This window comes from Phyllostomus discolor, chromosome 1 (genome assembly GCF_004126475.2).
Source record: "Phyllostomus discolor isolate MPI-MPIP mPhyDis1 chromosome 1, mPhyDis1.pri.v3, whole genome shotgun sequence".
Taxonomy (NCBI): Eukaryota; Metazoa; Chordata; class Mammalia; order Chiroptera; family Phyllostomidae; genus Phyllostomus; species Phyllostomus discolor.
Window position 1 is genome coordinate 39,891,229 of NC_040903.2, and position 24,530 is coordinate 39,915,758.

General features: G+C 35.4%; 1 protein-coding gene across 9 annotated transcripts in view; it reads right to left on the reverse strand.

Moving 5' to 3' along the window:
- EPHA5 (EPH receptor A5) overlaps window positions 1-24,530 on the reverse strand; it is a 310,111-nt gene that overhangs the window by 85,631 nt on the left and 199,950 nt on the right. For all 9 annotated transcript variants that reach the window (XM_036021196.1, XM_036021186.1, XM_028507835.2 and 6 more), the window contains one exon: window positions 9,584-9,708. In XM_036021196.1, the coding sequence (XP_035877089.1) occupies window positions 9,584-9,708 (125 nt within the window). The remainder of the gene's footprint in view (window positions 1-9,583; window positions 9,709-24,530) is intronic.

The window sequence follows — 24,530 nt, forward strand, 5'->3', positions numbered from 1 at the left end:
AGTCTAGGTGTGCTAGTTATAATGTCTAGAACTCATACATTGTAGATGACAGATTCTTCATCTGTTATACTCACCTGTCATCTATCATCTGTCATCTGTCCTCTATTACACTCACCTTTGCCAAAAATAAATTTGCAAACTTAAAATACAATTTGAAGGAGATAAATTATTTTACATACTCTATTTTAGTACTCTTATTTTTGTGCTTGTTTATTTCATAAATGTTCTATCAGAGCATATTGAACATGATGTCTGTTCATAGAAAAAGGTGACAGTGCCTCATACACTACCAGGTAAGACTCACCCTCTATGTCTTTAGCGAATTTGATCCAAAATTATATGAAGGGCTTGGCAGCAGGAATGAGTACTTCACTGGAGAACTTTCATTTCAGTTCCCTAAGCCTAGATGAGTATTTTTAAAAATGTATATGAGCAAAAACTTTTTTCATTTAAAAAACTTTTTTTTTACTAATTTTAAACCTTTTTCAACTTTTATAATTTGTGTTACGTGAGTAGTGAATTGAGATAGAGGACAAACAAAATCATTGCAAAGTTACTTTGGAAACATACAAAAAAGGAACTGCTCTTATTGTGATTGCTGGGAAAAGTCTAGACTAACACCTGTAACTCCTCATGTCTCTGAAGTTACTATGCTGAATCTAAAATCTTAGACGTAAACATTTAAAACATACAGTCCCTGTTTTGAACCTTCTCTTCTCATATTTTTCTCTATGAATTCTTGACTAAACTTGTCTCTTCCTAAGGAGTTTCCATATGTATTACATCATTCTATCTAATTTGATAGAAATAAAAGGATAAATTAAAATATTGGTTACAGATCCTTTTATCTTTTTAGAATTGTCCTTTAATTACAATAACTTGATTGATGTACTGTAAACCATCATTTTCAAAACATTTCAGGGAATGTTTACAAATAGAACCATACATTATTTGTTTGTTTGTTTGTTTGTTTGTTTGTTTAAAGATTTGCCCTGCCTGGTATAGCTCAGTGGATTTGCACGGGCCCGCAAACCAAAGGATTGCAGTTCTATTCCCAGTCAGGGTGCATTGCCTGGGTTGCAAGTCATTTCTCCGCAAGTGGCACATGAGAGACAACCATATATTGATGTTTCTCTCCCTCACTCCTTCCCTTCCCATTTAAAGATAAATAAATAAAATCTTTAAAAAAATCTAATGGAAATAATATGTAAAGTCTTTTTTCTCCTAAGAGAAAAAATACTAAAAACAAGAATATAACATTTATTTCTCAAGCAATCTATAGGCAATATGGTTATTATTTAATCTTCATAGTGCTACTCAAATGCAAAACAAAAGCAAACTGCACTCCTTCTCCCTTGACGTTTACAATCAATAGCAGCATGCCATACACATTACTTTAGTGAGAACACTGAAATCACCTGCAAGTCCATTTTATCTCCAGCTTTTACTCAGTAAAATTAGGGTAGAATTGGTGCTTGGATATTCTCAGAAATGTTGTAAAAATAAAATGGGTAATGCATGTGAAACACTTACTAAACTTTGCGTTTTGTCATAATTATTATTTTAATTTTTAATAATTGACACATCCAGTTGGCTTCTATCTATGCATACTACCACCAATACAATCTAAAATACTCTTATAAACATTCTTTTATAGCTGTTTTATCATTCCTCATTGAATATTATCAAACAAAAAATTATCTGTGGTTTAGGTATATCCTAACTTCTCTCTTAATCAGTATAATTTCTAACAATGGTCTAATTTCTAATCCAAATAGGTTTTCTGATTAATTTCATGCAAACAATTGATCTTTATATTTGTTAGCACAAAGATTTATATAATACCTAAAGTGTTTAGGATTTTTTAAGAATTTTCCAAAGGATTGAAAGTAGATAATTACTTTCGGCCAAGATGGAAGCGTATGTAGACATGTTTCACCTCCTTGCACAGCCATAGAAAGATCATAACTAACCTCAAAAGAGAAAACAACCAGAACTTCCAAAAAAAAATCAAACTGTTATGTAAGTTCAACGACCGAGGATTTAAAGAAGAATATTCACCCAAATGGGTAGGAGGGGCAGAGATGGGAAGCAGAGAGGACGCAGTGTGGCAGCAGTGAAGCACTGATGGGGTGGATGGAATGGGCAGCCCCACATTCACACGCAGCAGACAAAAATAGGGGGGACATCTGGGGAAGGAGTGACCCCAGACCCAGGCTAGACTGTGCAGGGCAGGGTTCCAGGGCCTGGAAAATAAAGCCTCATAACTTCTGGCTATAAAAACCAGCGGGGATTAAGGTGGCAGAAGAAACTGCTAGTCTCACAGGAGAGTCTGTTTAAGTACCTGCACAGTCCTAGAACGTATGCAAACACACCCATTCTAGAATTCTGATGCAGACACTGGCCCACAGTGTCCACGTCATTATGGGTGAAATGAGACATTCACACAGACTACTGGGTCCGGTGGAGGAAAAGGGACAGCATGGCTTTTCTCTCAAGGGGAGCAAAAGCCTTGGCCCTTTCCATGACTGGCCTTAATTGGGTTTCTCTGGACATTACATGATGGTCTTCAATTACTATACACAGGTTCAGCATAAGCGGTTACCTTTTACAGAAAACAAAGGAGTTTTCTACTAATCACATCACAGAAAAGGGATATTTGCAAATGAAAAGGCAAAAGTGGTTGAAGCAGTTACACTCATCCTTGGAAGGTTTAGCATGGATTTTAGGAAGTTACTTTGCAGTAAATGTCCTCAATTCAGGGTGAGGGAGTTTTTTAGCAAAAGTAAGCTTCAAAGCAGCCAAGGCACGTTGCAGGCCTGATCCCCCATGGGAGAATCTAGCCATGGGCGTGGGTCCCATGCATCTCTGAGTAGGAGCTGGGCCCACACCATGCAGAATGGTCTCCTACAGAATTCATCACCAGTGTAGCAGCTAGAAGAGTGCCAGTGACATACCAGAAGTGAAGGCAGGGAGTGGAAATGTGGCAAGAGCGACCAAAAAGCATTGTTCCCTCTTTGACCCCTCCCCCACATACAGCTCCATAAAGTGGTGAAGAGAGTTGCCCTATCCTGGCAAATACCTAAGGCTCTGCCCCTTACAACCTAACAGGTATGTCAAGAAAGGGAGTCAGAGCAGCTCTACCTAATACACAGATACAAACACAGGAAGGGTGCCAAATTGAGGAGAAAAAGATATATGGCCCAAATGAAAGAACAGAGCAACATTTGAGAAAAGGAGCTAAGTGAAACAGAGATAGCCTACCTATCAGATGCAGAGTTCAAAACACTGGTGATAAGGATGCTCAGAGAACCCCTTGAGTATGGCAAACTGATAAGATAAGAAATGAAGGCTACACTAAATGAATCAAATTAAAATCCACAGGAAACCAACGGTGAAGGAAGGAAGCCAGGGTTCAAACCAACAGTTTGGAACATAAGGAAGAAATAAACAATCAACCTGTACGAAATGAAGAAACAAGAATTTAAAAAAGGAGAGAATTAAGAAGGCTCATGGACATGTTCAATTGTGCAAACATCCAAATCATAGGGATGTCAGAAGGAGAAGAGAAAGAGCATGAAATAGAAAAATGTACTTATTTGAAAAAATGAAAGAAAACTTCCCTAATTTGGAGAAGGAAATAGACATACAAGTCCAGGAAGCACAGAGAGTTCCAAACAAGTTGGACCCAAAGAGGACCACAGCAAGATGCATCATAATTAAAATGCCAAAGGTTAAAAATAAAGAGAGAATCTTAAAAGTAACAAGAGAAAAGCACAGAGTTACCTACAAAGGAGTTCCCACAAAATTGTCAGGTGATTTCTCTAAGGATATTTTGTAGGCAAGAAGGCACTGGTAAGAAGTATTCAAAGGGATGAAAAGCAAGGACCTACAACCAACATTATTCTACCCAGCAAAGCTATCATTGAGAATGGAGGAACAGATAAAGTGCTTCCAAGACAAGGTAAAGCTAGAGTTCATCACCACCAAGCCAGTATTACATGAAATCTTAATGGGACTTATTTACAAAAAAGATCAAAACTATGAATAGTAAAATGAAAACAAACTCACAACTATAAATGACTGAATTTAGAAAACTAACAAAAAGAACAAAAACTAAGCAAACAACTAGAACAAGAACAGCATCACAGAAATAAGATCACATGGAGGGTTATCAGCAGGTGGGAGGAAGGGGGGATATGGAGAAAGGTACAGGGAATAAGAAGCATAATTGGTAGGTACATAATAGACAGGGGGAAGTTAAGAATAGTATGGGAAATGGAAAAGCCAAGGAACTTACGTGTACAATCCATGGACATGAACTAAGGGGAGAAATGCTGGAGGTAAGGTAGATACTGTGCAGAGGGGACAACAAGGGAACATTGGGACAACTCTAATAGCTTGATCAATAAAATATACTTAAATATAAAAATAAACATGTAACATGAATATATAATTTTTATAAATAAAAAATAAAGTAGATGATTAAATCCTGTAAAACTTTACCTAGTAATGTAATTTTCTTCATTTATGGATCTTCTGGCACCTACTCTCATGCCCCTTTTATATACTAAGGAGACAGCAGTAGAAAAGCAGGCATTATCTTGATGTGTTCCTTTAAAAGAGGTAAATAGCTTCTATAAACTATTGAGGTCACTGATGTTCTAAGTATGCTCAAGATTGTGAGTGAATAAGCAAGGCTTTCTCAATAGTATTATACTTTGCAGTTGGGCTGTGATTAAGGCAGTAATTTTCATTAAGAAATGATAAAATATCTTTAAGGGAATTTAAGGGGAATTTAAGTTAGGGAAATCCAGATAAGACTAAAGTTAAGATTCTGATATATTTGACAGTAATGATTTTTACATAAAATATTAACACTTATAATGTAGAGAAGATGCTCTATTCATGAAAGAGTACAGGAATATCAGTGTTAGAATTTCAGCCACATAATTCAAGTATGTGTGTAAATGGGAGTACACAACTCAACCTGTTTTTTTCTTTGATATGTTAAATACAAAAAGCCCTTCAAAGTGAGAAGCAACAAACATTTATTTGAAGTCAAAGAACAGCTATTCAGCAAAGCACTGATTCAGGCAGAGGCTCAAGTACTGTTCTGATTAGAACACAACTGTGGGGGGATATTTATGAAAACGAAGAAGAACGATTCCATCAATAGAAGGAAGGCATTTCTATTGATGCAAAAAAGATAACGTAATGATGTCAATCTAATTTTTTTTTAATTTTCAGATTGGTAGTCTTCAGACGGACAGTCATATGCTTTCTTGTTGTCTTTACAAAGTGTTCTTTGGGGCACAATATTGCTTTAAGCCCAACCCGAAGGTTATTATTTGCCCTCTTTTAACATTTCAAAGGTTCCAGGCCTATGGTGTGCAAGGCCTTTCCTCTGGCAAGGCAACTTAGGCTCCATTTCTATGTGGTTCCATTTTTTTAATTTTGACATTTAAAGTGGGATAAAATTATTTATCAGGAGCATGTGAGCACATGGAAAGAGATGGAGATAATATACATAGCAGCCAAAAAATTTCTATAATAAATTTGATTTGACCCTTCAGCATGATGAAATTTTCTTCTATGGAAAAGAAAAAAAAAAGCTTACATGGTTGAAAATCCTAACTAATGAAGTCACAAGTAGCACATTTTGTAAAAAATTACAAATCAATACTGTTGTCAAAAGAAGAGAAGGAAAAAAGAATTGTAAGGAATCTGGAAAGCTGCTCCTTGAAATAATACAGTTGCATAAAATAATATAAGTTGCACAAAATTATGCAACATTCAGATTTATCTGTTAACACTGTACATATCCCAGTGGTTCCTTATCACAGGTCTAATTGCACATTGTCTTTCAGGGTGAGTTGAACATTATTTTATTGAAGTGACTTAGCTAAGCATATATCTAAGGGATCAAAACCCATAAATGCATGTTTTGAATTATCTAAATATCTTCCAAAATTAGCCTCTCCTCCATTCTTTTCAATCACTTGTTTTATTCTAATTTCCTACATATCACAGACCCTATACACACCTCTTTAAAATCCACAGCTACATAACAACGGGCTGCCAAGTCCTTGGTTGGTGAAGTGGCTTTTGCTGCCTTCTTGCTCCCCCTCACTGAGCAAATGAGCTACATTTCCCCAGCTCCTTAGCAAACACTCTTCACATGCAGGGAGGGGTGGGCCTCGGCAGAAGCCAGCTGGCTAACACCCTGCCAAGGGGCAGCTTCCCTTAGCCTCTGTCTTTAATTAAGAGATGGCAATGGGCCCATCACCATGCAGGAGCAGAGAAGCCCAATGACCTCTATTAGAGCAGGGCAATTGCAAGCAGAAATGCCAGCTGGCAAATGCCTGAGCCCTGGAAAGCTCTGCCACCTGTGTCTGGCCCAGAGCCATCCAATAAAGTGGCGGTGTCATTCTGAAGGTTCAAACTGAACTCTGGAAACCTGTCAGGACCCCTTCTTAATATGTGGAATTAAAACTCATTATCCTCCTTTTTTCTTTTGAAAGTGTTAAAAACAAAACAAAACCTCACATGCATTTTATTGGAATGCTCAATAATTTAGCTTGGCAAAAGGTCTGGGATTTAATAGCTTCAGTATAAAATGAAAAATATTGACCTAAAAAGTTAATAACTTCCCCCAAATAATGTTATATAAATGGTTTCTCCGACTGTATTTCATGTAAGTAGGCAACTTATTATTTATTGGGGATATGTGTAGAACTCTTTTTTACCCCAAATTATTATTCTTACTTTGAGTTATACAGACAATAAAATAAATTAATACATCATTATATATAAAATATTAAATATAAAGTCAAGTCTTATTGAAATCAATTATGATTGTAAAATAAATTGAACTACAAATAAAATTCCACAACATGAACAACATTTATTAGAAGGTATATTAATAGAAACAAACTCTGTTCCATCACTTGTTGAGTAACTCTTTAATAGTATCTTAAAATATTGTGAAAAGATAAATCTTTCCATATATTTATACATATGTATATGACTCATGCATATGCTGGGGAATAATAGTAAAACCAAGTTTTCTCATAAGAAGGAAAGTAGGATAATTTCCTTAAAGAGAAAAAGGAAAACTAGAGTTGGAAAAGGCAAGAAAACAGATTCTCCCTAGTCTTCAGAAAGGAATGCAGACTGGCTGACACTTTGACTTTAAGCCAATAAGAGGCATGTTGTTCTTCTGACATACAGAACAGTATGATAATAAATATGATGTTTTCAGGCACAAAAATCACAAATGTGTAGTTATTGTTGTATAGGTATTTTTAGATGTCATTATGCATTCAATATTTTAATCCAATTTAATTATAATATAAATTTGGAGACAATATTTACAAAAATTCATTCTATGTTCATATGTATGTACATATATATAGATATAGTTATCTGGCTTTGCATTAGTATATAGTAGTAAAGTTTATAAAACTTGTGTAAGGACTATAATCTTTAATTTAACAAATTATATTTGGATATAACATGTATTTAAATTGTGGATCTGTAGTATTTGCACTTCAGTTTGGGTAAACAGGGACTGGTAAGGGATATTTATATAACAATATTTTACTTGATTTAAGTTATGTGTTTTTTATAATAAACTCTATAAACCATATCACAACGTTGTTTTTTCTCAGATGTATTATCTTAGAGAAGTGTTGGTAACTAATGTATTTGATAGAGTGTTTTTGTGAAATATCTTATAAATATCTTCATTATGTTCCCTAATGATCCAATAGTGATGTGTAATGCTATCATTGTCATTCCTAAAACAGTAATTTCAAAAGATCATGTTTGGCTTATGCATCTATTTATAAAGGCAACATATGAATATTGAACAGATATACAAGACCTAGAAAGAATATTTAAGTAGCCCTGCTCTCCCCTCCCTTCACACCCTACTGTTTTGTACTCTTGTACCTTTACACAGGGAATTGTCAAAGAAAGAAAAAGGAAGAAAGAAAAAGAGAAAGAGAAAGAAAGAAAGAAAGAAAGAAAGAAAGAAAGAAAGAAAGAAAGAAAGAAAGAAAGAAGAGAGAAAGAAGAGAGAAAGAAGGAAAGAAAAAGAAAATATTCTATAATGTGATGAATTATTTAAATATTTCAATATACTTATGCTCGTGTGTGTGTGCATGTAGAATGTTGGGTTTTTAAGTAATTTTCACTAATAAGAAATCAGCATTTTAAAAATATTTATTTATTTATTTTTAGAGAGAGGGGAAGGGAAGGAAAAAGAGAGGAAGAGAAAAATCAATGTGTGGTTTCCTCTAGAGCACCCCCTACTGGGTACCTGGCCCATAACCCAGGCATGTGCCCTGACTGGGAATTGAGCTAGTGACCCTTTGGTTCACAGGCCATCACTCGATCCACTGAGCCACACCAGCCAGGGCTGAAATAATCATTTCTAATGATAATTTTGCATTAGTATAATGAGAATCATGTATGTCCCCTCTCTTTTCCAATGTACTAGCTTGGACTATTTCCTAAGTATTATAAACTATGTTTTTGGATTTCCTCTTACTCTCCTCACTCTTCCTTAAGAGGGAAAGGGTGATACCTGTGAGTCTGAAAGAGACAGTTTAGTAGGGGTGGATTCCCTTTTCGGATCTTATTCTCTGCATTGTATCTACAATCATTCCCATTCCTACTTCCATAGGACATACACTCCAAGCAGTGTCTAATTAGAGGCTATTTTGGACACTCACCTCTCTCAGTCTCCTCTATTAGAACTCAGGTTGCTCTAAGTGGAGTATGCCATTTACAAACACCACAGTAAAATGGGGCTGGATGTTGAAAACTCATGGTGGCTACATATCTCAGCAAAATACTTGTGTCCAGGTTTAGAAATTAGATACTCATTTTTAGTTTCCATTTGTACTTTTCCTTCATTAAAAGCTTGTTTGGTTGTGGGTCCAGAAAAGAAAAAGAGGGATGATTACTCCCTTCAGAACTTAAATAATATTATAACAAAACATGAAAGAGTAGACCTAAGAGGCAACTCAGGGAAGATGAAGACATCAGGAAAACAGAGGGAACGTGAGGCACCTGTTTCCAATTTTGGAGCCCTAAATTTAAAAATAAATTTTACACTACAGTGTTAGACTTTGTAATGGGTTTTTAAAAATTATTCGTGACATACACATCTTATCTGCTCATACGTCCTTCTCAGTATAGGTATTATGCAGGTTCCCTGTATGCTACGCCTGCTTCTTTGTGTCCTGCACCTCAGTTACTAATGAAGGTCAACAACTTGAGTGTTTGTGACACTTTGAAAGGCCTTATGACTTCATCTCTTAATGCTGTGAAACCTAGTTAAGGTGACGTAGACTACATGGCAGTATCCAGGCAGCATAAACTATTTGGCAGCTGAAGAACAAAAATAGAGTGCTTCCTGTACACTCTTAGCCTCCATAATCATGACTGCAGAATCGATTGTCATTGATTTACACATAAAATTGCAACATGTTTTTCTACAAATTAGATAATTGCAGTTGCTAAAATGCAGAAAAAATATGATAAAGGGCATACTTTATCGTGTTAGTCCCACCTTTTCAAAATATTTGATTTCGTACTCCAGGATGATTCCATTGGGGCGATCTGGCTCTTGCCAAGACAAAGAGATGCTGTTCTTTGCAATCTTCCCTTTTTTCACATTGGTGATTGGAGAGGGGGCTGCAAAATAGTATAAATAAAGAGTTGTATGATTAACAGAGCCCCTAAATTATAACTGTGTATAACATATATTGGCATTCTTAGAATGTACTGTAATAAAAACCCAAAATAGTTAAATTTTCTGTTAGCCTGGAAACAATTTTACTTTCTCTATACAATAAAAGATTTATAAGTTGTAATGTGTTTTACAAATATAAATCAACTAAGTATCATGAGAATTTTCTATAATAAAACTGTAGTTACATAGAATCTTAAGTCTGCATTTTTCTATGAAGTTCATAAACATAAATGAATTATTTTACATTTTCTTCAAGAATAATGTTTTGGATGACCTGTTCTATCTTCTGTTTTTAAAATCTATGGATTCTGTAATACATGCCATTATGCTAATAGATACATAATTATCTATATTGCTACACTTTTACATCTTTAAGGTTCTTTTACCAATTATTATTTTGATATGTGTTTCCTTTAATTATTATTAAATTCACATATTAAATATAGTGTGTGTTTTACTTCAAAATACATTATAAAATATTTGGTATATCTTGAAAATGTAATAAAGAAATGTTTTCCATTGTTTTCATTTCCCACAAATAATTCATGAGAAGTAACAAATATGATGTCTGTTGTTATTTCCCAATATCTATTAAATGACTACATTTATGATGAAAATAGAAAAAATATGCTATTTCACATATGTCTGGATATTTAAAATTTCCAAACACATGGATATTTGATTCGACATCCATTTTTATCAGTTTGCTGAGACCTATATGGACACTGGCTGTAACATTATAAAGGACTATTGACTAATGCCCTGGCTGGTGTGGCTCAATGAATTGAGTGCCAGCCTGTGAACCAAAGGGCTGCTGGTTTGATTCCCAGTCAGGGCACATGCCTGGGTTGTGGGCCAAGTCCCCAGTAGAGGGCACATGAGAGGCAACCACACATTGGTATTTCTCTCCCTCTTTTACCCCCTTCCTCCCTCTCTGTCTAAAAATAAATATGTTAAAAAAGTGTCAGCTAATATTTTTCTGATATAGATTACCTTTGTTTTTGCAGCCTTTAGCTTTTATAAAAGACATAGGGAATACTGCCATGGACTAAGAATGATGTGTGCATGTGATACAATATATATAAGCTATAATATGTATGTATATAATGTGTGTCTGTGTATATATATATATATATATATATATATGATATTAAAGACGTCAGCCATAAGGAGCAGTATATAACAAGAGTCATAGGCCCATCTATATCAGAACATTATAAATGGTATCAGACATCTGATAAAATTAAATTATATCCATATATTCAATACTTATATAAAATATGTATATGTGTGTGTGTGTGTAATTAACTGAGACTAAAACACAAACCCAGAATTTCAAATAAGGATCAACACATGCATCTTTTCTCACCTCACCCCCTGCTACTGTTCTTCAGCAGCTGTGCCCAGGCTTTCTGTCCTCAGGCACTTCAGACACTCCTAAGGACCAGTGCACTTGTCATTCCTCACTCAGAGGTGCTTCTCCAGAGCTCTCTCCCTTTCTTCTGGGTTTCTCACTGAGACTTTATGTGTCTACTTTACAACTTGAGTAACTAACTTACCTTATCCCTTCTCAGCTCACCATGCCCTCTGCTCCTTTAGTGTCTTATTTTTCTCCTTAGCTCTTGCACACACCCATCTAACATACATATCTTAATTATAATTTGTTTTCAGTCCTCTCAAGGTAAGTGTAATTTCTGTGAAGGCAGGAATATGTTTATTTTATTCACTGCTGATTTCCTAGAGTTAGAGCTGTGTTTGGGACAGAGAAGCGTCCAATAAGCATGTATGGAATGAGTGATTGATGTTTAAAAAATGAAAGGGATACACAAAAAACTTATTTTTAAATTACTGTCAACAAACTTAACTATGAAACTGAAGGGTGAAGAATGTCTTTTAATAAAATTAAAACAAAAACACATATAATCTGCAAGAGCAAAATTAGTTAACTCATGTTTTATATACCTATGATAGGGTGATGATGACTTTGGTATTTTAATGTGTATTTTTATTCTTTTAATCATAGACCTCTGTAATATTCAGGTTCAAATGATGCATATTTTCAGTCTTACTTTGTTTTCCTTAATATGTCCAATTCCACAAAAATTTTCTGAAATGTTATAACACATAGTGGGCATACAAAGACCAAATAGTCTACAAGTAGTTTCTTTAAAAAAATATTTTATTTATTTATTTGTTTGTTTGTTTATTTATTTACTTTTAGAGAGGGAAAGGTGGGGAGAAAGATAGGGAAACATCAGTGTGCAGTTACCGCTTGCATAGCCCTTACTGGGGACACAGCCCACAACCCAAGCAAGTGTCCTGACTAGGAATCGAACTGGCAACCCTTTGGTTCGCAGACTGGCACTCAGTCCACAGAGCCACACCAGCCAGGGTTACAAGTGGTTTTGAAATTTCAGCTTGTTTACTCCCGTGGAAGTTGTAATAGATCAGCATTTCCCCCAGTCACACTGTGGCAAAAACTTAAAGTCCCTCTTGATTCCCTAGTGAGGACAAGTCCTGCCATACTCTGCACCATGGACAAAGCGTCCAGAAGACAAGAAAAAAGAAAAAGTATGGCATGGAACCCTCTAGTCCATCAAACTGTTTGTAGGAAAGTAGCAAATTTACTGAAGTAGAAACAGTAATAGAAGCTTAGAGAAGACAGTGGATTTTTTAGTGTGCTTTGATCATTATTTATTACTTTTATAAATTGTCTTGAATTATGAATTACACTGACTTTCTCATTATTATTATACATTTATTGCATCATGTTAGTAAATACACAGACAAAGACTTGAACTTTCTTCACTCACTTTACTACTTGACAACATTCTCTTTTTGACTGCTCTATTCCTTAGACAACTCTTAGTTTTCACCTAATACTTGATGGTGTTGCCACCTTTCTATGCATAAGCTGCATTTTACTTGCATGCTCTAGGAAGGCAAAAATTAATTTGGTTTCATTCACTGCTATATTTCCAGAACCAGAAAATTATTTTTCATACACAGATTTAATAAATATTTGTGAAATGCATGAATTAATAATGGAAAATAAATTCATCATCACATATCATTCAAACCTGAGTTTGTCTCATTTTAGTTTCATATATTAGGGTTTTATTAGTTGGGGGTTTGTGCTTTATTTTAAAACAATCAATTATTTAATAAAATAATCAATCATTTTAGAGTGAAGCTATCAAATAAGAATCAACACACACTTAACCAGCCTGAAGTGGAATACTTTGTTATTTACTTACATCCATCAGAGTTAAACACAAATTATGTAGCTATCAAAGACTGCTTGATTTAATAACATCATTGCCAAACTTGGTCTTCCCAGAGGTTGAATACAGAGTGCTCTTTAAAATTGGTTCAGAATCGGGAGAGAAGACCTCTTCTCAGCTCAGAGTAGTTTAGGGATAATGTCCTCTCTGGCAAGACCACCTCTGCATCATTTGGGTAAAAGCTGCTCAAAGTGGGGCACTGACAGCTCCTGGGGACCTAATGATCATGCACAAATTGTGAGTGGCAGCACTCCTCCGCTGCTGCACGGTGCCTTACGACATCAAGTGCATTAAAATAACTGTAGCCAGATTCCTCAATATCAAGAGCATGTTTAATATATCATATTCACTTTGCTCACTGATACATTTGGCTCATTCTTCACCCACTCAAACTTTTATTAAGTAAGCCTCGAACAAAATGAGAATCATGACATAGAACATTACGGCTTACGAAGTAAAACTGTTACCTTTCATAGCGTAAGAAGAACAAAAAATACTAAAGGAATCAAATTGTGAATAAACCAAAATAATTTACATAACTTTCGAGCTTTACCTTTTGTATATGTGGAAACATTCTAAATCGTATCTGTATTGTAGCTTTTCTAATGGAGCTGACCTTTGAGTGCCAGTATAATAATCAAAATAACCATCCTTTGGGCTAGTAACAGTTCCCATTGTAAACTAATTAGTTTGTCTCTTTGATTTTTCTTAAACTTAACATTTAACATAGTTTTATATTTTCAGAAAGATTACAAAGATGGTGCAGATAGCTCCCATACACCCCATACCTAGATGTCCTCAAATGGAACATCTTACAATAGTGTGGCATATCTGTCACCATCAATGAATCAATATGGACACATTATTATTAACCTCAGTCCATACTTTATTTAGAATTCCTTAGTTTTTACTTATTATCCTTTTTCTGCCCCGGGACCCCATGCTGCACACCATACTACATTTAGTCATGAAGTCTCCTTAGGCTTCTCTTAACTATATTAGTTTCTCAAACTCAGCTTGATTTGATGACTTTGACAGTTTTGAGGCATACTGGTGAGGCATTTTGTAGACTATATCTCCACTGGGATTGATTTGATGTTTTTCTCATGATTAGACTTAGTTTAGTTAGCTTTGGGGGCAGAACACTATAGAGGTGAAGTGTGTTTTCATGACATCATATCAAGGATATGCACTGTCAACACAACCGATCACTGCCACGTTAACTTGGATCATGTACGATTGCATTGATCTGTTTTCTCCACTGTGAAGTTATTCTTTTCTCCAGTTTTCTCTGCAGTGCTCTTTGGAAGGAAGTCACTATATGTTGCCACACTGAAGGGACAGAGAGTCATGCTTTACCTCCTTGAGGCTAGAGTATCTGAATAAATTATTTGGAATTCTTCTACACAAGAGATGTCTACTGCCTCTTATTTATTCACTTATTTATTTATTAATTTATTTATATCAGTATGGATATTTTTACAATTTGGTTTCTAATCTAGTAATTTAGTTGGTCAAACTATTAACCTTGGTTATTGAATACTCTTTCAGTTGGTTCTTATATCTCTTTAATGTATCCCCATAATTGTAAGTTTGTCTGTTTCAGAGATCACTTTCATACTTCCTGGCACTATAACACCAGTTTCTCCATGTTCATCATGCTTATTTATTGGCTCAGCCTTAAAAGGCAGTTATTTTTCCTAGTAGCATGAGTTTATTTCATTGGAAAATGCTGTTAGAAACCAACACCTGGATGACAGTTATGTTCCTTGCTCCTGGAGTGTCATTGCTTCTTGGATCTTCTTGGATCACAAGCTGACACAGATAGAAAATAAATACACCTATATTAACTTATGTATATCTATAAACATTCCTATATATTACTCTAAATATATAAAAATATATGTATATTAAGTCAAACATGAGGTACTGATGTCACCTGCTCTGATTAGTTATCACACAGACAATTCTAGCTTCCTGATCTTACTTATCTTTAACCTCCCTCCCTGACTGTAGCTCCCACCATCCACCAACCATTTACTTAAATTCTAGTACATATGTCTAGTGATTAAAGAATTGCTAAACTACATCTCTGGCTTTTTTTTTAAAGATTGTATTTATTTATTTTTGGAAAGATGGAGAAGGGAAGGAGAAAGAGAGGGAGAGAAACAGCAATCTGTGGTTGCCTCTCTCATGCCCCCTACTGGGGACTTGGCCTGCAACCCAAGCATGTGCCCCACCGGGAGTCTAACCAGTGACCCTTTGGTTTGCAGGTGAGCACTCAATCCACTGAGACACACCAGTCATGGCTCTTTGGCTCATTGATAGTGATATAATAATGTAGACATTTCTAACATTTCATTGACACAAACAATGATTTCCAACACCCTGTTATCCATTATATAAAATGTAGCATGTTTTCTCAACTTTTCAAAAACAGAAACCTAATGGAAGGCACTGTTCCCAGATGGAAAGAGTGCCAGGGCACAGGTAGCTCTGAAATCAAACAGAATTGGCTCCGAATCTTTTGGCAGAAGGCTGTTTTCTAGCTGTGTGTGACACTGTTTAAGTTATTTACATATGAATGTATTTTCTATCTGCAAAATAAAAACAATAATACAAATACCATAGTTTTGTAAGGTTGAAATCTGATTTGGTATGTACAACATCAGGTACAGGGTGGAACTGAATGAATACTGTTTTAATACCAATATAATTGGAAAATACTAGATAATTGATTTAAGATTTTTGTAATGAATGCTCCATAACTCCTTAATCCTTTCAACCAAAATCAAGCAAATTTATTTGCCTTTTTTCTAAATTTGGCACTGCTCTAAATGCTGGATAAGATCAAAAGGTAAAGTACCTATACAGATAAGATGTTCTTATTTTTTACATACAGTGGATTTTACAAGTCTACATTAATAATTATAGGTAAATATCCTTGCTAACCATAACATTTTTAGTGAGCAAAAAGTGTTGAACTTGTGCTAATTAAATGATCAATAGTTCACTTAGTATAGAGTAACATCTGCTTCACCCTTAAAGGGAATGGACCTGATGGGAGCATCAAACTTAACTGTGTTTATAAATAGAGTAAGAAAATGCCACTCATCAGTCTCTGTACCCAATGCTATTTTTGTTGGTAAAAATAAATTACTGATAGAATCAATTGTTGGGTGTTTACATTTAAAAAACAAAAAATATGCATGTCCATTTATTTGACTTCTCTACCTATATTTTGAGTCTGAAAGCTTTGAGAAATGTAAGACAATATTGAAATCCTTTCAGTCTATAAAAGTCTATGAATGTGTGAAATCTCCCTCAGATAGCACTTCTTTTACTTCTCTGCTAAAGTCCCTCCACATGAATAATGCATTGAAATTTACTTACATACAAGTTTTAAAAATATGTGTATCTTAAATTTGAGTCCATAGGTCAAATATTAGCCAAGTAGACTGTCGATATCTGCCAGCTGGAAGCCACCCCTTATCTCTGCTATGCAGGATTTATCATATTTAGGTGCTTCTTGCTATCCAGGTGAATCTGGGCCAGAAATAGTAGAGGCTTTAGGATTCTCCAGGAAATACTCACTCACAAGGTCACATTGGGGCCAACAATTTAATAAAGACTCCAGTTGATTCACTGTATCATCAAATTTGGGGAAATATTGAAAGCAAACCACATTTGGGATTAGTTCTTTTAACAAAATATGTAAACTTAACCACCTGAGGCTGGAAACTGGGTTATTGTTGATGTTTTAGGAAACTTTGGCTCACTTTATTGACTGCTATCATAATTTCTCTTACTATCTTTGCTTTTCTTCTTTTGGGCATTGTTTCTTCTTATATTTGATATTTCTCATGCCTTTAATATATCTTTTGTTGGTAAATAGATTTGTTTGTTCATTCACACATAATATGGTTTAGTCCAATGAAACTATAATCTTCACAAAATTAGGAAATTTAACCCCAGCTGGTGTGGCTCAGTGGATTGAATGCCAGCCTGAGAACCAATTGGTCACCAGTTCGATTCCCAGTCAGGGCACTTGCCTGGGTTTCAGGCCAGGTCACCAGTTGGGGGTGCATGAGAACCAAGCACAGATTGATGTTTCTCTCCCTCTCTTTCTCCCTCCCTTCCTCTCTTTAAAAATGAATAGATAAAATAGTTTTGAAAGAGAAAAAGTTTGGAAAATGTGTCTTTTTCACTATTGCATGCTTAGTCCTTAGATACAAGTATAGATATGTGTTGCGTTAAGTGTGTCATCATGGCTACTTTAGTAAAATGAGCCATGATGAAATTACATTACTCTGTTAGATTTGCCTGGGGCGCATATTTATCAGTTGAAAGTAAACAAGAGTAACTAGATTTCCCAAAATAGGTGAGAAATGCAGTTGTTGAATTAAATTATAAATATCTTTGAAATTGTCAAAACAAAATAAATAGGGCAGATATTTTCAAATATATACACAGCCACTAATACTATATATTTCAAATTACATGTACTATGTGTGTATTCTACACTTAATATATACTTATTAACTACATTGTCATTTGATACCACTGGACCAAGAAAAACAGCTACAGTGCAATTGAACACAATGATATCCATGGCTTCTTCTAAAGAAAGAGGGTGTTTTAGGCGTTTCTTTCTGAAATAAAAATTCAATCTGCTCATTCGGATAAAACCTGCAATCATTCCATCTTAAGAGCCTGCAACTGGGTCTTTTGATATATGATCTCAGAGAAGTTTCAAAACGACCATTTCACAAACACCTGGCTTTAAATGTCAGCAGATCTAGAGAGATGATACGTTTTGTAACACCTATGAACAGAAATGTCACATTAAGCAGTTTGGTTTTTCAGACTTAAAATCACTAAACAGAATTAATTATTTTCAGTAGGAAATAAAAGCAACTTAATTGCAAAGAAGTAGTTTTTCATGTGATCACACTTAATAGCATTAAACCATACAGATGCTTCAAATATAATTTCAAAGTCATATTCACAATAATGTTAGAAAAAATAGCAATAATAAAAAAGTGAGCTATTTCACAGGTATTTATAGTTACCATTGTTAAAAATAATCATATAAATTACATAATATGTCTAAATGTAACAATGTATGAAAGTGACAATGTGCCACTTTCTGAGTAACAAAATTAATCCCACACCAAATAAAGTATCACAGATTGTTTTCCATTTATCACTTCTTACTGCCTTATAATAGAATTCTTAGTGAACATAATGGTATTAGTGTCAGTAATTATGTAATCTTAATAACCACAGTATCCATTTTATGATAAACAGCTTAAACAATTGCTATAGCTATCCTTTTAAAAACTGAGGAAATATCTAGCAAATAACCTGACACAGAAAACTATAATTAATACAGTATTCTTCATTTACATTATCTTCTTGAGACTAAAAGCCCATATAAAAACTGTAATATATTTATCAATATTAAACCTCAATTACAAGATATGGCAATGAGTTTTATAGGTGAGTAAATAGTAATTAGGTCAACAAACACTTTCATTACTCGTTCTTTTTATATAAGAAAAAATGAATTTTCATTTATAAATATATATTATATGAAGTCTTGTTAAACACAAAATAAGCCACTAACAGTAACAAAAGCAAAGAGTGGGGACTTTAGTTCAATTCTTAATTGCTTCAAGATTTCACAATCTAAATAAATCTGATCATACATTTTATTTTATTTTTTTTTGCTTTTTCAGCATTTATTGATATGATCATGTGTTTTTGTTTTTCATTTTTAAATATATTTTATTGATTATGCTATTACAGTTGTCCCATTCCCCCTTCTCTCCCCTCCACCCTGTACACCCTCTCCCACCCATGTTCCCCCCCTTTAGTTCATGTCCATGTGTCATACTTATGAGTTCTTTAGCTTCGACATTTCCTGTACTATTCTTGCCCTCCCCCTATATATTTTCAACCTACATTCTATGCTACTTATTCTCTATACCTTTTCCCCCTCTCTCCTCCTCCCATCCCCCTGCTGCTAGCCCTCCATGTGATCTCCATTTCTGTGGTTCTGTTCCTGTTCTAGTTGTTTACTTAGTTTCTTTTGGTTTTGCTTTAGGTGTGGTTGTTAATAATTGTGAGTTTGCTGTCCTTTTACTATCCATGTTTTTTCTTTATCTTCTTTTCTTAGATAAGTCCCTTTAGCATTTCATAAAATAAGGGCTTGGTGATGATGAACTCCTTTAACTTGACCTTATCTGAGAAGCACTTTATCTGCCCTTCCATTCTAAATGAGAGCTTTGCTGGATAGAGCAATCTAGGATGTAGGTCCTTGTCTTTCATGACTTGGAATATTTCTTTCCAGCCCCTTCTTGCCTGTAAGGTCTCTTTTGAGAAATCAGCTGACAGTCTGATGGGAACTCCTTTGTAGGTGACTGTCCCCTTATCTCTTGCTGCTTCTAGGATTCTCTCCTTTGTTTTTACCTTGGCTAATGTAATTATGATGTGCCTTGGTGTGTTTCTTCTTGGGTCCAACTTCTGTGGGGCTCTCTGAGCTTCTTGGATTTCTTGGAAGACTGTTCCCTTTGCCAGATTGGGGAAGTTCTCCTTTATTATTTGTTCAAATATGTGCTCAATTTGTTGCTTTTCCCCTTCCCATTCTGGTACCCCTATAATTCAGATGTTGAAATGTTTAAAGGTGTCCTGGATGCTTTTAAGCTTTTCCTCATTTTTTTTGAATTCTTATTTCATCATGCTTTTCTACTTGGTTGACTCTATCTTCCTTCTGGTCCACTATATTGTTTTGAGACTCAGATTCCTTCCTTTCACTATTGGCTCTCCCCCGTATATCTTCCTGCATCTCTTTTATGGTAACCTGCATCCTTTCATCTAATTTGTGCCCAAAATCAACCAATTCTGTGAGCTTCCTGATCACCAGTGTTTTGAACTGTGCATCTGATAGATTGGCTATTTCTTGGTTGCTCAAAAGGATGAGTCCTGGGGGACTGATCTGTTCTGTTGGAAACATATCTTATGTCTTTCCCTGTCTCTCCTTTTTTTTTTTTTTTTTTTTGGTCTGGTCGCTCTTGTTACGGTGGGGGGAGGAGCCTTAGGTGTTCACCGTGGCTGGGCACCCCAGTCGCTAGATTGTGACGTTATATGCGGGGGCGGGAGCGGGGGTGGGAGGGAACAATGGCAGTAGTTCCATTCTCCTGGGCTCAGACCCTTCTCTGGGATCCTGGGCTGCGAGCTCTGCCCTGGTCCACAATTGCTGCGTCACTGGGTCCGCCAGCTGCAGCTTGCGTACTCAGGGATCACCACTGCGTTCTTGCGCCCTGGATGGCTGTCGTGCCGATTTCGCACCAAATTCTCCCAGACCTCCACGCCGCCGACCTGCGCCAGCCCCGCACCCGCCTGGCTCATCGTCTCCTACCAGTCTGGATGTACAGGTCTACGTCAACTTCTTGGCTGTCTGACTTCCATTCAGATAAATCCTCTGTCAGTTCTGAGTGTTATTCTGTCTGTAAATTATTGTTGTTCTAATCTTGGTTGTGCGAGGAGGTACGGTGAGTCCACCTATTCCTCCACCTTGCCGGAAGTCTGATCATACATTTTAAAAAGCAAAATACATTATGTATATATAAGCAACCCATTTTTCCTTTCTCAATTCCCATTAGTTTTAACAGTATAGAACTATATTAGCAATAATAACTACTATTTAATTCAACATAAATCATGATACATGATCATTTATCTATTGATTGTTTACAGAACCAAATTTCTATTATAACATAAAAGTTCGAGGTCATCATATCTTCTTTCCCTAAATATATTCTTCTTGAGGACATCTGCCAAGATTCCTTTAAAAACTGAAGTTTAGTCAGTAAAAACAATGAAACAAACTTTATGGCTACAAAATAACAAGGATGACCTGGGTAGTGTTATCAGCTGATTAAAAAAAAAAAACCTATCATAATATTCTTAAATAGTATCATGCATACCAGCAACCTGACAGCCTATCACTAGAGAAATGCATGGTTAATAATAATGACAACTAGTCAGCCTTTCAAAGTTTACATGGCATTTTGTTCCAAGTTAATAGTTTTCTCAAATATTTAATTCCTCAGCTCTTACCATGGGACTAATTTCATTGAATCAAGTCACGTATTCTCCAAGTTGTGGGAAATCTCACACAATACTCCAGTTGCATGCAAGGTCATTTTCTACTCAGAGTGATCATAAAGAGAAATATTTAAAGCCAACAAAATGTAACAATATATATTTATTATGAGAGGTTTAAATGACATAAGGTCCATATTTGTGTTTCATTGGAGTGGTAGTATGTGTTCATATTTATCAAAAAATAGTTTAAAAATGCAAAATTCTGGTTGTAAAATGCCCAAGATAATGCATTTTGTAAAATTTCAGTTATGAGAACTAAGTCAAAATTTACTTTGAAAATGTTTAATAAATAAAGGCTAAATCAAATGAAAAAAAAAAACTGTGAGTGAATAGATAGTAAAGGAGTTATAATGACCTTATTTGATAGCAAATTGTATTCAGGAACACCAGGTGGGCCACACCCTTTATAGTCTAAGCACTTAATATGCATTAACTCACTTAAGCCTTCTAACACACCTAGGAATTAAGGACTACTACCATCCCCTCTGGAACACAGAGAAGTTGAGTTGCTTACCCAATCAGCCCACCAGGAATTGTGAGATCTACGCAATCTTGCCTCAGTGTTTGTATTCTCAAGCATTAGGCCACAGAATAATAAAAGAAACCCTCATAGAGATGTTACACTCAACACTGATAATGGAGAAAATGGAGTGAGCATTGCTAGGAGAGTCACTTAAAATAGAGTCAGGAGGCTAATAAGGAAGTAGGGCCTATGGGCATCGTGTGCCCCACTTCCTGGTGCTGCTATTAAGTTGCTAAACTCAGCTCAAGGCTGAGTGATAAACATCCTTGAAAAACTGTTGTATGGACATACCCCTGTACATGGACTTTACCTTCTCCTCCTAGTTTTCAAGTTCTTCATTTGTGTATTGAAACTAACCAAGAATTGGTTGCCTAGCCAGGGATCCTTCATTTACATGAAAAGAGTTATATCTGGTAGTTTTTGCCTTTTGAAACCCTGTCTTTCTATGTTCTCTCCAGAGTGAAGTTTAGATCGATACCTGATTCAGCTTCTCTTTGATTGCAACCCTTTATTCAAACAAATGCTGTGTATTCTTTATTACTCAGATTATCAATTGTTTTATTTACATACCTTAACCTCCTAATTTCTGTTTAATATATTTAGCATCTTCCAAAGCTGATTACAGACAACAGTATGTAAATAACAATCTCTCATAAAAATTAGGCAATTATTTCTTGTCATCTCTACTGTGTCCATTCTATGATGTATAATGATGTCTACTCTGAGTTGTGCTTCCTACGGCAGTGGTTCACATGCATTTGGTCTACCATAACAGCCCTAACACACAGCATTCAAATATGTGAGAGCTCTCTGTATACACAGTTCTATGCTAAAGCAACCTGAAAATTTCCTTCTGCAAATAAAAGCCCCAAGATAAATCACAATCCTCACAACCACTAACAGTGTACATAGGGAATGACAGCAGTCCATGTGCTGCACCATAGATGAGATCAAGTATGGATTTTGAACAATTCCCTGTTTTCAAGAAGCAGTTCAGTCTTCTGTCCTCACTACCACTCAGAAACATGTTTAAACTCTTGCAAACATTATCATATGGATAGCCAGGAATGTTCTCTAACACACATATACTTAAAATACATATTTCACAAACTTTGATACTTTGTTAATTATGTCTATTCTGTAAATAAACAATAAATAATAACTTGAAAGAAGTTTGAACAATAAAAATGCAAAGTCTGAGCCATGGAGTAACACAGCACAAATGTGAACAACTCATATAAATCTCTCCTTTCTTATTCCTAGCATAGATATTTCCCCAAAACTCAAGAAACCACTTCTCTCCCTATTATGAGGTTGTTGAAGAGGCCCCCAGAGGGAGACACAATGGCATCAGAAATCCTCCTCTCCCCTTCCTATCCTCCCATTCTTCTTTCCTTTTACTGAAAAATGAATGTGTCAGAGACTACTGACTTGGGCGGTTAAAATCAACAACTCCATGTGTCCTGGCAACTGATTATAAAACTGGAAATACTAAAAATAATTTGAGAACACTGTAGATATCACAGATATGGAAAATTAGACCGATACTCTAGACACCTATTTACTTGCCCCCTAGGCTGCATAACTCTTGAGTACAGTGAGTGGCTTCATTTGTTGGTTTATCCTCTGTAACTAGAAAAAAAGCAAGTACACAGTAGGGGCCCAATAAGAAATGATCCAATCAATCATGAAGCCAATGAAACAGGAAACCAGTACAAGGTACTTGTGACAAGTAGTGAAAATGTAATATCACCATTAAACAATAATAGAATCTTGGATTCTCAAAATCTATAGGTAAAACTGACAATGCCATTCTACTTGTATGTGAGCTTTTATTTAAAATTAATAAGACATAAACTTGAAAAGGGTCTTCATGACATTATATTATTAGTTTGATTCTATGAGTAAAAATGAAATGAGTAACCAATTCTTGTGTATACAAACAGGAATTGAGGCAGATAAAAATTACTATGTATTGCAATAAGTATAATTTTAATGCACTTTTCAAAGACATGGTGATATACAATTGACTGTTATAACATCATGTTTGCAAATGATGAAAGTTACTAGAGATATAGAATTAAAGTAAATCAGAGCAATTTCTTTACTGTCGTTCAAGTACAGTTGTCTCTATTTCCTCCCTCTACTCCTCCCCACCCTATCCATCCCTTTCTCCCACCTTGACCCTACCCCCTTTGGTTTTGTCCATGTGTCCTTTATACATGGTCCTTGATGATCCTTCCCATATTTTCCCCCATTATCCCTCTCCCCCCCCCCTAGTTTCCTTCAGTTTGTTATTTATTTCAGTGTCTCTCATTATATGCTACTTGCTTGCTTACTTAGTTGATTAGGTTCCATTTATAGATGAAATCATATGTATTTGTTTTTCACTGCCTGGCTTATTCCACTTAGTATAATGTTCTCCAGTTCTATCCATGATGTTGTGAAGGGTAGGAGTTCCTTCTTTCTTTCTGCTGTGTAGTATTCTATTGTGTAAATGTACCGTAGATTATTTTATCCATTCATTTACTGATGGGCACTTAAAAAGTCAGCAATTTTGAGCCAACAAAATCATTAAAAAATACTGGAAGCATATTTACTTGCACCTCTTTATACTGAGTGTCTATATAGTTAATTAATAAAAGCAAAAGTCAGAATATTTCCTATACTCTATATGAGAATCACCTTAATTAACCTTAGGTTGCTATGTTGTGTTTTACTGCTATTAGAAGTGCCCGGGGCCAACTATATCTTATTTTTTGAGAAAGTAGGTACAAAATTACTA